Here is a 13013-nt window from a genome sequence, read left to right as displayed (position 1 = left end):
CGTTAGATCAGTGCTTTTACACAGGGAAGAATGACAGGCGGCTTTGTTTACATTAGCCGCCTGCCTTTCTCCCTTTACAGCAGACGATCGCGAGTGACCGGCGGACATCGGGTCCACTGGTCACACGCACGGAGGTGTCCGTGAAAGAGCCGAGGCGGGAGCGCACGCCCGCCCGCTATTGGCTCCCAGGCTAGTGACGTACCGGTACGTCACTTTGCCTGGCCGGGGCTGACCGCCGCAGTATATGTACTTGCGGCGGTCGGCAACCGGTTAAGAAATGTCAGACAGCGGGAGCCTTCGGCGCAAGTAGACCTTCTTTTTCTGGTTGGTGGTGGCGTCATGATTGACAATGGATCTACACCAGGGTACATTGTTTTTGTTTTTCCAATAGGAATTGTCAAAAACTGTCTCTGTGTTTTTATTTCTTTTTGACACTTTTTTGGTGAATGAGTAGGGGTACAAGGTGGGGGGGGGGGTCAGGTTCCCCTCCAAATCCATACCAGACCCAAAGGGCCTGTCATAGATAGGGGGGACCCCACGTAATTTTTTCCCCCAATTTTTTTATTGCCGGCAATTCTTTTTTTTACATTCAGCTGTCAGCAGGGAACCCCCCTGACAGCTGATGACTCATCAGTTGTTAATGATGCGGTGGCCGGCTTACTGTCCCACTCCTTAAAAACCAGCTATTGTTAGGGTTTGTGGTGGGGTTTGAACAAGCCAAAAATGATTGTCAATCGCGCCGCAAGTGCAAATAGTGCGTTTGGGGAGCATTTTTAATGCTTATTAAATGCTTATCAACCGCAACTATTACCGCGCATTAACGATATAGACGCGTTTGATAAGCGTCAGTATATTTGTGTGAACAAGCCCTAAGTTTGTTGTTTTTCGACAGAATAGGCTGTTCTGCATGTAGCAGTTACAGGATTGAGACAAATAATTTACCACTGACATGGGTCAGCTTTTCTTGACAATGATCAGCTTTTCTTTATTTGTGTAAAAACCTTTATCCCAAAAGGAATAAAATCTGTTTGCTAGAACTGCTTATAAAATGTGAGCTGAAATTTGGTTTTAGTTTGTTAGTGTATTTAAATCTGCTATTACATTTAATACCCTATGAGCACCTATCTAAATTATCCAATCCAATTGTATCTAATCAGGCAGGCCCTTGCACTACATGCTTCCTTGGAGAACTAAAGACTATTTTATAACCAGATTGTAAAGTGCGTGGAGAGCTTTAGGCTTATGTTATACTGGCGATTCTATCATTGACAGCACCTCACCAACTTCAGAATCGCCAAAATAGAGAACAGAACACTCACCTGGTGTTTCTCTTCCTGGTCAAATCAGAGAGGTGTCACCTCATTGCTGCTCCTTCTAATGACATTCTGAATTGTTCCCGTCTCTGTACAATCTCATTTAGACTTACCAAAACTATGCAATATGAGCGCATACATTACTTAAACAATTAATTGCATTTGTATCAAAACAAGCAGGTCCTTGCACTACATAGTTGATGGTAGAGCTAAAGGAGATTGTACAATCAGATAATATAGTTTATGGTCACCTTTAGGGTCATCACCCATTACAATCTGACTGTGCAATCTCCTTTAGATCTATCAACAACTATGTAATCACTACACTACTCTGCACTACACTATTCTACACCACACTACAATACTCTACACTACACTACTCTACATTACTGTAATCTGCACTACACTACTTTGCACACCACTCCACTACACTACTCAACACTACTCTGCATTACACTTCTCAGCGCTACACTACTCTGCATTACACTACTCTACACTACACTACTCTGCCCTATGCTACACTATCCTGCACTACACTACTTGTGTCGTGTTGTGTAGAGTAGCAAAGTGTAGTGCAGAGTAGTGTGGAGTATTGTAGAGCAGTGTAGTGCAGAGTTGTGTTGTGTAGAGTACACTACAGTACACTGCACTACACTATACTATGCTACACTACTCTGCTCTACTTTACACTTCACTATATTACTGTACGCTACACTAAACCACTCTACACTACACTACTTGCTTTGTGTAAATGCCAAGATATGTTTAGGATAAGTCCACCCTAAAACTAAAATCCCTGCATCTACTGATCCCCGCATTCTAACACTAACCTATCAAGCCCCGTAAAGAAGAAATCAGTATACTTACCTTTTTTGAAGGCAATCTGACCCAATCCCACATTGAGCTGTCAGCCGCAGCTTCGCTGTGTAGGCGGGTGCAGAGGACACATCCGACATCGGAAGCCCCATAGTAAGTCTGTGGGTGACATTACTTCCCATTCATTTCACAGCCGTTGTCGGCCGTGTCCTCTGCAGAGCTTCCGCCGCTGGAGATAGGGTCGGATCGGCTTCAAACAAAGGTAAGTACATTAATTTCTTCTTTACAGGGCTAGATAGGTTAGTGTTAATATGTGGAGATCTATAGATGCAGGGATTTTAGTTTTAGGGTGAACTTATTCAATAATCATCAATGAAATATGCAACAATAATACAATAAAATGTTCTTGTGTTTATATTATGTTTTATATGATTTCTCCCAAATGTCTGTAATTTTTAAATTGGCATTCACACAAGGCAGTTGGCTTTTAGGACACATAAAATACTTAATTTACATACCGGTATTTACTTTTCTAAGTTTGCACCTTTGAAAAAAAAATATTTATTTTATTTATTTTACAGGTACTGCTCTTTTTTATTGCCATTACAGCCTTATCCATAGCACTGCATCATGAAAATGAATTTTCAGGGCATAGAGGATGTAGTCTTGCCCAGTGTGGAAAATTTTCCTAAAGTGTATATAAACCATTTTTTTTTTTAAATTTAGATAGAATGCAGTAGAGTTAGCATCCTTTTAAGACTTTCATTGCTGTCCATGGCCTTTATTGGTCTTGGTCACCATTGTCTCCAGTACAGAAAATAAGATTTGTTTAAAATGTTTTAGTTATCAATGGAACAGGAGGTGAAGGAACTGTCCCATTAGGGAATACAGTTCTGTTAACGAGTAGATATCTCCTCAATTTGAAGAGATCTCTTATAGGGATGATCGAATGGTTCGGGTCGACCATCGGTTCGACCCGAACATTGACTGTTCGAGGTTCGGTCAAATTTAGAACTTTTTGCTGAAAAAGTTCGGAATTCGGCAACCAGAACTGACCAAAATGCAATGGACCAGGAAATGGGCTTTAAAAGCCTGTGATTGGACCAGAACCATTAGTAAAAGCCAATTGAGGGGGCAGGAGAATGCTAGGAATGTGATTGGAGTGACTAGGGGGTCCAGAGGCCAATCATTAGTGAATGCGCCCCCCAGTATATAAGATAGCCCCCGCCAAATTTTTACCATTTTAATACAGGGACATGGAAGAGAGTGGAAGCAGTTCTGTTACTTCTGCTTCAAAGTGTCATTTAGCAATTATTAGTGTGAGGAAAGGGATATCTAGTGTAGTTAGGGTGCTATTTTCCACTTTAGTTAGCTTCAAAAATCAAGTTTCTGTAGGGAAAGTGTTAAGTGCCAGGGTGACCGTAGTGTAGTGTAGGGTTAACTGACCCTGACTGCTATGGCAGGGTGACAAAACCCTTCCATTTCAGGGTGTACACATACATGTGTGTGTATATATAACCCTATACACAAGTTCAGATGTTTTGCCTGACTCCAAAGACCCCAAAAAAATGCCCCCCAAAAAAAAGCCTGCAATAACACACCTGGGCGTTTTTTTTGGCGCAGGCTTTTTTTTGGGCATTTTTTGTGGGTCTTTGGAGTCAGGCAAAACATCTGAACTTGTGTATAGGGGTATATATACCCACACATGTATGTATATATACACCTACACACATATAGGTGTGAAAGGAGCAGAGCCATATGGGTGTTAATTATTTTATTAGCGCAAGTATAGTGTTCTGCTACTTTCACACCTATATATGTGTATGTGTATATATACATATAAGTGTGTGTGTATATATACCCCTACACAGAAGTTCTGATGTTATGCCTGCCTCCAATAACCCCCAAAAAATGCCCAAAAAAACGCTTGCTACAAAACCGGCAAGGTGTGAAAATAGCGGAGCCATATCCCTGTTCTATGTTCTGTTCTGACCTAATAGAAACAATCTTTTTTTTTCTGGTTCTGGACATGCTACAAAGTTGAAACTTCACAGGTACACCTTTTTAGACTCCCACCCCCCAGACACTAAATCCAAAGTCAAAATAAAAAAATCTCATTTTTTTTTTTAAATAATTTTTCCAATAATTGGCTCTCTATCAAAAATGACAATTTTTAAATACTTTTTTTGTGTGATTAATAGTCCCTGGGGCATGATCTAGAACCCTAGGCACTTTTTAGGGGCATTTATTGGGTTATAGGGCTTCAAAATTGGGTTTTTTATTTTCCGAAGTTCGGGTCCCATTGATTTCAATGGGGTCTTGAAATCCGGGCCGAACTTTCTGAAAGTTCTGGTGTTGTGGTCGAACCGAACTTTTGAAAAGTTCGATCATCCCTAATATCTTATTGTCTGCTATACCTCTGGGATAGGAACTGAAGTAAACTTTCCCTAAAGAGACACATAAGGAAGAAAAAAAAAAAACTAATAAGGGTGTTAACCATTTTCTATTCAAAACTATAAAAACATTTTTGACTCATGTTCAAATGAACCTGTTCTGTGAAGATGTTTCACCACTCATCTGAATAGTTCCCTTTTTTCTAATAATTATTCTCTCTCTCTCAGCTATTTCCAAGTTGTAAAGGTCCTCACTCAGAACGCAAACCTCAAAGTTTGTTCTGGTATTTTTATTAACCAAAAACCCCTCTTCTATTTGTCCCTTTTTTTTTTTTTTAGGAATGGACGTTCTTGGCTATGATATGCCTTCATGTGTTTACCTTGTATAATAGAATTGCCACTAAAATGCTCTCACTACACAGGGTGTGGCAGACGACTATGGCTTAGACTAGTTGTGAAGGCAGTCAGGCCTGGGAAAACTAAATCAGAAGCTAAGGTCAAACCCTATAACAGGTGACTGGAGACCGTCTAATTCTGTCAGATACCCATAAGTTCTCAAAACAAGGAACCAACATAAATGATTGGCTTCCTACTTCTTGAACTTCCTATTTAAATTGCCAGTACATGCCATCATCAACTGGCCTCTTGGAAATCTTAGGATGATCAAAGCCCATCTGTGTAACTCCAGAATTAAAATAATGAAATATTATTTTCCCATGTAACCCCTCCCTTCTCCCCAACCTGCTTAAAATCCCTGGCCCCCACCTTGTTCTCCACCCCCTCCCAATCCTCTCCTCCTACTTTCGTCCGACAGAAGAATTTCCCTGCTCTCCCATACCCTCAACATACTACCTTCCCTTACCCCACACTAATTGCCCCCTTGCTCAGTTGTCTAAAATAGAGCATCTAATGACATTGTGACACATGATAGTCAAGCTCCGTAGCCCACCCTTTCTACTTTTCATTTTGTTCTACATGGGTGTTAATAGCACTTGAAGATACCATTGTTGTTATGTGCATATCAGATTCCTTCCATAATTGCCTTTATATCAGCTCAATACAGCTCACAGCAAACCCGGAAAAGAGGCAATGCATAATGGTAACTATAAAGAAAGTACAACTCTTCCTTTATAATTTTACAGAATCTTGCCAGGAACAAAAATAATCAAAGATTTTTTAATCTATAAAATAAGGTATATCAAAATTATATTTTATTTTATTATTTTCTCAGCTGTAAAGTTGGAGATCGACTTGGAGCTTGCCTTAAACATTTCATATTTGCTATGTCATAGAAAACCTCTAAAAATGTTTATTATATCCTGAAAGACATACTTTTAAGCTGGCCATACATGGATTGAAATTCATCTGGGTAAGCAGGGACTGGCCAAGATTCGATCCATGCATGGGAAGGCTGATTGTACCCAAGTTAATCCATCAATTAACTTAAAACCAGCCTGTTGGATTTTTTTCACATGTGGTTACTACCAGTGGCTATAGCCGCTAGCACTAATCATTGTGTTCTGCAGGCCAGGAAGGCTCCTTGTGCCCTCAGCTGGCAGAAAACAATAGCTAGTCAGTTCCTTCATGTGGTGGAAGGAAAGGAATTCATCAATGAGCTGCCTTCGTATGAAATTGCTCTTAAAAAATAGCAATGTCCTACATGCTCTCTGTATTGCAAGTTCTGGATGTATCGTTAGACCATCTGATCCACCTTACCTCTTTATACTTTGTACAGCCATTTTGTATGTTATAAAACCTCCTTCCACAGCCCAGGTCTTCTTCAATAAACACACCAAGTAAACCTTTTGTATACATTTTATGCAACAACTTTATTTGGGTCAAAATGCAATTACAATATAGATTGTCCACTTAGATCAATACATTGTTTACATATTATGCATTTAATAGTAACTACACCATTTGTGCTTGGATTTAGCCAAAAATGTACAACATATCAATTGACTAGGTAGATCACATCATCTATGATGCCCTGGGTTAGTATTAAGAACTAGAAGATTCATTACTTACTTATAAATTCTTCATTATTGATATGTTTTCATTTTTTTTTTTTTTTTTAAAGATCAAAAATCAAAAACATGAACCACCCAATCAATGGCAGCCAGTCGCCACAAGTCATCACAATGGCAGCCAGTGGCCAGATTAAAAACCACATTGTTGATGAAAATACAACAGAACCACTTTATTTCTGTATAAATACCTCACATGGTCTCTGGACATGCCAATTTCATTATTCTGTGATCCAGGCACTAAAAGACCCAGTTCCGAGATACGGTAATAAGGTTGTATTGCACCAGCTTACAGTAAAAAAGACAGCTAATGTTTAATGAGAGCACAGTTCAAAAGATGAAGAAGTTAAGTCAGTAGAGGCAGCCATTTTGGAAGCTGGCTACAAAGGCCTATTAATTTTATTAGGGACAGCTGCAAGAACATACCTCCTAACCTTCTCAGAAGGGTTAGAGGTACACACCTTCTTGCCCAAACTTCATAAAGGAAAAGCATACTCTACTACTACAACCCTAGTTACGAGAATCAATTAGAATTCAAATGCAAAAGAAAGATTGGTTAAAGCCCAAATCCATGTTTTCTAAGCCTCTTCTCCCTTCTTTAAGAATCTTCCATTCTAAAAATCTAATTTTATACATTCCTTAAATCTTGCAGTCTATAAGTAATATTCACAGGTTCCTCTAAACGTGGTTGGGTGGTCTTCACTCCTGTATAATGCAGCTCCTGCATAATGACATGTGAGCACTGTGCTGTCCTAGAGTACTTTGAACACAGGCTGGGGTGATGTTCATGATGGGTTGGGCCCACAGGATGAGTTAAATGATGCTAGTCCTTAATACATCATGAAATTTATTTTTTGAATACAAGCAGAGTAAGTATCTGAAATTGACTTGATAGCATTTTTTTTTTCAATTCCCTGTACAAAAAAGTTCAGATTGGGAGAGGAGAAGCAGCAGTAAGTTGTGCTGCAGTATTCATGTGTTAATAAGGAGCATGCTGCTAGGAGGAGAGAGCAGAATGAAAATGGTGAGTTTATCAGTCTGCTGCTTCTCTTTCAAAGGCCAGTCACAGGCTGGGGAAAAGACAAGAGCTGTAAGTTTTACTTAACTGATGCACAGAAAAATCTGGCCTTCTGCCCAGCCAGACAAGACTGCGCTGTGTGGAAGATCTGTGTAAATCACAAGACAGGATCAACAGAAATACAAATCAAAACAGTTTCCATATATGTATTTAATCTGCATTTAGCTGTTTGCCTGGAGTTCAGCTCGAAACCCACTGATGATTTGTTTCACCTATACGAGACTAAATAGAGCAGCCATGGTCAACGAGAGTTCCATGGAACCCCAGTCTTCCTCCAGAGGTTGGTAGGGATTTCTTGAACAGAGACTGATTGATCTCCCATCTGATGGTGTCAGCATAGTTCCAGAATCATTGCCACTTGGCAGAGCCAGATGCATGAGCTTTTTAATTGTCTTTAAGGGTGGCATTCTGACCATCTCTGTATGGTGCATTTTTTTTCTCCCTGTCCTCCAATAGATAGTTTTTGTAAGAGTTCCCAGAGGCCTGAAAATTATTTTAAGAGTTTCTCTGGGGTAAAAATGTGAGAAAAGCTGAAATAGAGGGACAAAAGAGAAGGGAAGGACACAGGGATTCCCTAAAACAGGGACGTTTTGGAGATATAGGACAATAATTCTCAGATGAAATTGTACACAACCGCAGAAAATAAAGAGGGGCTAAACTGTCCAAGGAGCAATGGTGTAATGGTCCCAGGTCCCATTTATTACTTGGTTGGTCATTTATATTATGTTGTGGTTTGACTTATTAAAATGTCAGGAGATATGGGATAAGATGAAATTAAGTGAACCCGGGTCTAATTTTCCATAGTGTGCCCATCAAGTGAACCTGTTTGCACTCAAACATCGAATCATGTACACAGGAATATAAAACATTGAGCTTCTCTTCACCAGATGTTTGAAGTGTACACAGGTTTAGTTCACCTCACACCAAATTTAACCAGGTCTGCTCTATCAATACTAAATCAGCCTATCTCTATCTCACAATGGCTCTTCCTGGCAATGAGGACACTTATTGTTCAAGCTCATTGGGCATGTTACACCTTTTGGTGAGTTTTCAGTAAAGGAAAAATGCATGGACAATAAAATACATTATTTATTGTATGCTAACACATTTTTTGGGCCTTCAAATGCCCCCTTCATCAGGGCTAAAACAACAATAAATTATAAACCAGTAACTTAAACAATATTTTTTAGCCCTTATTGTAGTTTTAGCCCAGATGAAAGGGGCATTTGAAGGCTCCTGAAGCACATTAGCATTCATTATATTAGGAAATAAGTGTCTTGTTTTGCACTTATAACAAATGTTCTGAACCCAACCTTGGTGGCCTTTTTTGTGTTGGGTGCTGTTTTGCTGGGGATATTGTACTTCTTTTCATAGACATTCTCTACTAAAAAGGAACCCAGCACAGTGTTTGGATCCAGCACATCCCATCTACAGATCCACAATTATAGTAGACACAGGCCTTGGTAAGAATGCCGCGATGCACAAAGTGGTCACCGCCTCCACCTATAACTGGTCTTATTGTCAAGGAGCACTGGAAGGGCGGACGCAGATCAGTTATAGGTGGAGGTGACCACTTTGTGCATTATTGATATCTATATTGAGCCAGGCAACGCACTGACACCTTTGCCGCCATTGTGCGATGTGCTGGGTGTTCAGGGTGACCCTGTGCCTTTAAGTAGGGGTGGGCTCCCTCTAGTCACCTGTCCTCCATCTATCCCATTAAATGCATGTGCTCTCATTGTTGAGACTCTTTAAATTGTAGAGTTAAGGACTGCAGATCACAGGGTGCCTTGTCAGGGCCTGCAGCTTACGCATGTATTTGCAAATGTGTGCAACCAAACCCCTGTTTTTAACGCATACTGTTAGACAGGTCAATTCGGTTGGTCGCTGGCTGGTTGGTAAGTTGTGACTGGAAATCTCTTTTTTTTTATAACAATGCCCCCTGTTAAATTCTAGGTCTGTGGAAAGGTCAAGTAGGCTATGGCTTTGGTAATCAGATGCAGACTCCCTCCTGCAGTATTATATGTTGGCCCCAACTCTTCGATGATCATAGGTCAGTGATACCTAGAGACCATGGCCAAATTTACCAGTGTCAGCATGCGTGGTTTACCTTGACAATAATTTTATGACAAACTTGTATACCTAAATCATTTTTATAATTTTTTTAAAGCCATAAAAGACCTTTATCGCCTTTATTTGGTACACTGTTTGAACAAAACCCTTGTTTTTTTAAGCAGGAAGTTGTGCTGAACATCCAAATGCTCATGATAACCAGAGACCATTTGATATCTGCCTTGACCTTATTTTAATTGCAGTAGCACCAGAGCAGCAGTTTTTCTACTCATGTACAAAAGAATTTTGCCTATCTGGTGTAATAATAATATTGTTATTTGGTAATGTTGATATGCGCCTTACAGATTCATGTTTATTGTGAGTTTTAAGAATAGGTCCATTGTAACCTATCATAGAGTACACATGCCAGTGGCATTCGTAGTCATCAAAGGCCCCCTGTGCATGTAGAATTTTTGCCCCCCCCCCTATAAAACTATTGTCCAAGTGCAAACACTTAGTAACTCTGTTTAGACAGATACACACGTGCAGGTAAAGAGCAGCCTTTTTTGATTCCCTGAATTCTCTAACATGCAGCTGGGGTCAGACAGAACACCACTCATAACCGAGCACCCATCTGGCCTATATCTATTATAAATGGATCCCTGCCTCCCAGGGCTTCCTTGTGCAGATGCAGTTTGCACCAATGGTATGTTCTCCTTTAGGTATCAGGGATATACCTGGGCCTGCCCATAGCCACATATATCCAAATCACTAATCACTGGCTTTTTAAATCTCTGATTCCATGCCCTCATAAATAAGCCGCACACTCTACCATGAACATTGGCTTGTCTTCTTCCTCCTCTGATTAGGTGTTGCACTTTTATTGTGCTTTAGTTTAACACATACATATTTTTTGTGCTCTTAACGTATACATATATTGATATATATATATTTATATTCCCTGGAGAGTAGCTACAGTATACCATAGACTGTAAACATATACCACAGTTACTTGGTCCTCAATTCACACATACAGTGGAAATCACAACTCATCAGATATACATTGGGCGATGCTGATGTCTGCTTCTGAAAGATCGCTAAAAGTACAAAGACTTCACAAGTTTTCCTAACCTACCAGATAAAAGATCCATATTGACATGGGTGTTATTGGGTTCACATGCACAAACTTTAATGCGGTAAACTAGAATTTGAGTCTGGAAAGGCTCTCAAATGTTTCAAGGTAAGTAGTCCCATATACACAGGTCCCCATTTACGCTGGGTGAAAAACATTGTATGTTTCGCATATAGAAATACCCAAAACTACAACGAATAATTCAACTCTGCACAATGATACGGCATATCTGGTTACAGTACAGCATCTGTTTCATGTAACTGTTAAAAAGTTAAAGTATGGAGCAATAGTGTCCAACCATACTGTACAGGATCATGCTAAAAAAAAAAAAAAAATGCAGGCAAAATAGGAGTAACATCAAACACGCAACTTCTGAGAATAATGTAGCATGCAGGAGTCGAGGGAAAGGTACAATTAATAGCACAATAAAATTAGCATTTTTTGTCACATGTTAGGGTGTCTAGGTAAAACACAATAAACTGGTATTTTCTACATTACTGATCTTCACCGTTTCCAATACGTTCTAGAATACCACGATCCACCATTTGCACTTAGGCAGGTTCAAGAAGCTGCACTAAATTTGAAAAACACTGTATCATTCCTCCTGGAATTAGACCTTATCAAGGTGTCTGTGGTCGGCACAGAGGAACATATTAAATCTGGTTGGCAAAAGATGTTGGGCCGGTTTGGTTATACCGTGACTGGTTATAGTTTTGTTGTCCAAGTCCAACGGGGGGCTGTCCAAAACTTGGCTGTGGGCCAAAGCCTCCTTGTGGTTGATTATATGGTGGAGTTGGTCCATAGGGGTCTTGATTGTATCCACCCTGGTTTAAAGATTGGCTACCAGACTGTTTCTCAACTGGTTCTTGGGGATATCTATTCCCAGCGGCGTGCCAGCCTGTCTCCTTAAAGACAAACCATATGTTTCCAGCCCACAGAATAAAATTTAGGAATCCAAACACCTGAAAATAAAAAAATAAAACTGTATAAATATAACAATGTATACACATATAAGGGGGAATTGAACTAGAAATTCCGAACCATGAATAATATTTATAGGCATCTCATATTTTGTGAATATATTGCCAGGATTTTTACTATTGTAAAATGAAGTTTGTTGAAAATCTCCATAATGACCATCTGGTATTCCGTAGTGACATTTTTGTGAATTTAAATGGAAAGTAATACGGTATTGAATTTAATTTTATATTTACTATCCGGAGTACAAAAAAATTACATTTTTAAAAAGACTTTTATGTTTAGTCTAGTAATAATGACATATTTCATGTTAATATTGCATTGCACCAGCAGGTGGGGCTTTAGGCTGTGTAACACATTTTCCAATCTCTGTTTTGCTTCTTTGATGTGAAGCATGTTGTTTAAGCTAGTCACATCCTCATGTAGAAGACTCATTGAAGGAGTGTATTAAATTGGTTTTGTAATTTAAGTTTCAAACTGACCTAAGTCTCAAATCAGGCAGCTTCTATTATGCTGTCTCCTTATCTAACCCATAGTACTCTACTGGGTAAAAAAGTACTAAACTAACTCATAGACTATATGGACAGATGTTTTTGTACAACTGGACATCTTAACCTATGCGAGCATTTTGAACATCTCATTCCAAATCCATGGCCATTTTTATGGAGTTTTTTGCCCCCCGATGTGGCTATAACAGCCTCCAATCTTCTGGGGTGGCTTTCAACAACATTTAGTTCCAATTTATCCCATAGGTGTTCAGTAAGGATAAGGTCTGGCCTCTGTGCAAGCCACTCAAGTTCCTCCACACCAAACTCGTCAAACCAAGGAGCTGGCTTTGTCCACAGCAGCACAGTCATGCTGGAATAGAAAAGGGTATTCTCCAAACTATTGCCACAAAGTTGGAAGCATACAATTATCTAAAATATAACTGTGCCATTACCTCTACCATTCACAGGAACCTTAATAATTTGGAAAAATGTCCACATACGTTTGGTCATATAGTATGTGTGATTGTCAGGTTTCCACAAACCTTTGTCCATAGAGTAGAAACCATTATATGCCATACCTTACATCAGAAGCACAATGACTCTTGCACACAGGCGTAATTGTTTACAGATGTTTATATGTAGGATCTACAGTTGTGATTCTAAACAATTCTCAAAAGAAGGGGGAGTTTACATTGAAATTCCACACAGAAATGGCAAGAATGCCAAATGCAACATG

General features: G+C 39.6%; 1 protein-coding gene across 2 annotated transcripts in view; it reads right to left on the bottom strand.

Annotated features, from left to right (window-relative positions):
• Positions 1-10620: 10620 nt before the first annotated feature.
• The window catches only part of SYNPR (synaptoporin), a 343208-nt gene continuing 340815 nt past the window's right edge, over positions 10621-13013 (bottom strand). For both annotated transcript variants that reach the window (XM_082265409.1, XM_082265410.1), the window contains one exon: positions 10621-11773. In XM_082265409.1, the coding sequence (XP_082121535.1) occupies positions 11465-11773 (309 nt within the window). In that variant the 3' untranslated portion in view covers positions 10621-11464. The remainder of the gene's footprint in view (positions 11774-13013) is intronic.

This window comes from Pelophylax lessonae, assembly GCF_965119305.1.
Source record: "Pelophylax lessonae genome assembly, chromosome: 8".
NCBI lineage: Eukaryota > Metazoa > Chordata > Amphibia > Anura > Ranidae > Pelophylax > Pelophylax lessonae.
The sequence above is the reverse complement of the archived record's forward strand: the minus strand, read 5'-3'. Positions and strand labels throughout refer to the sequence as shown.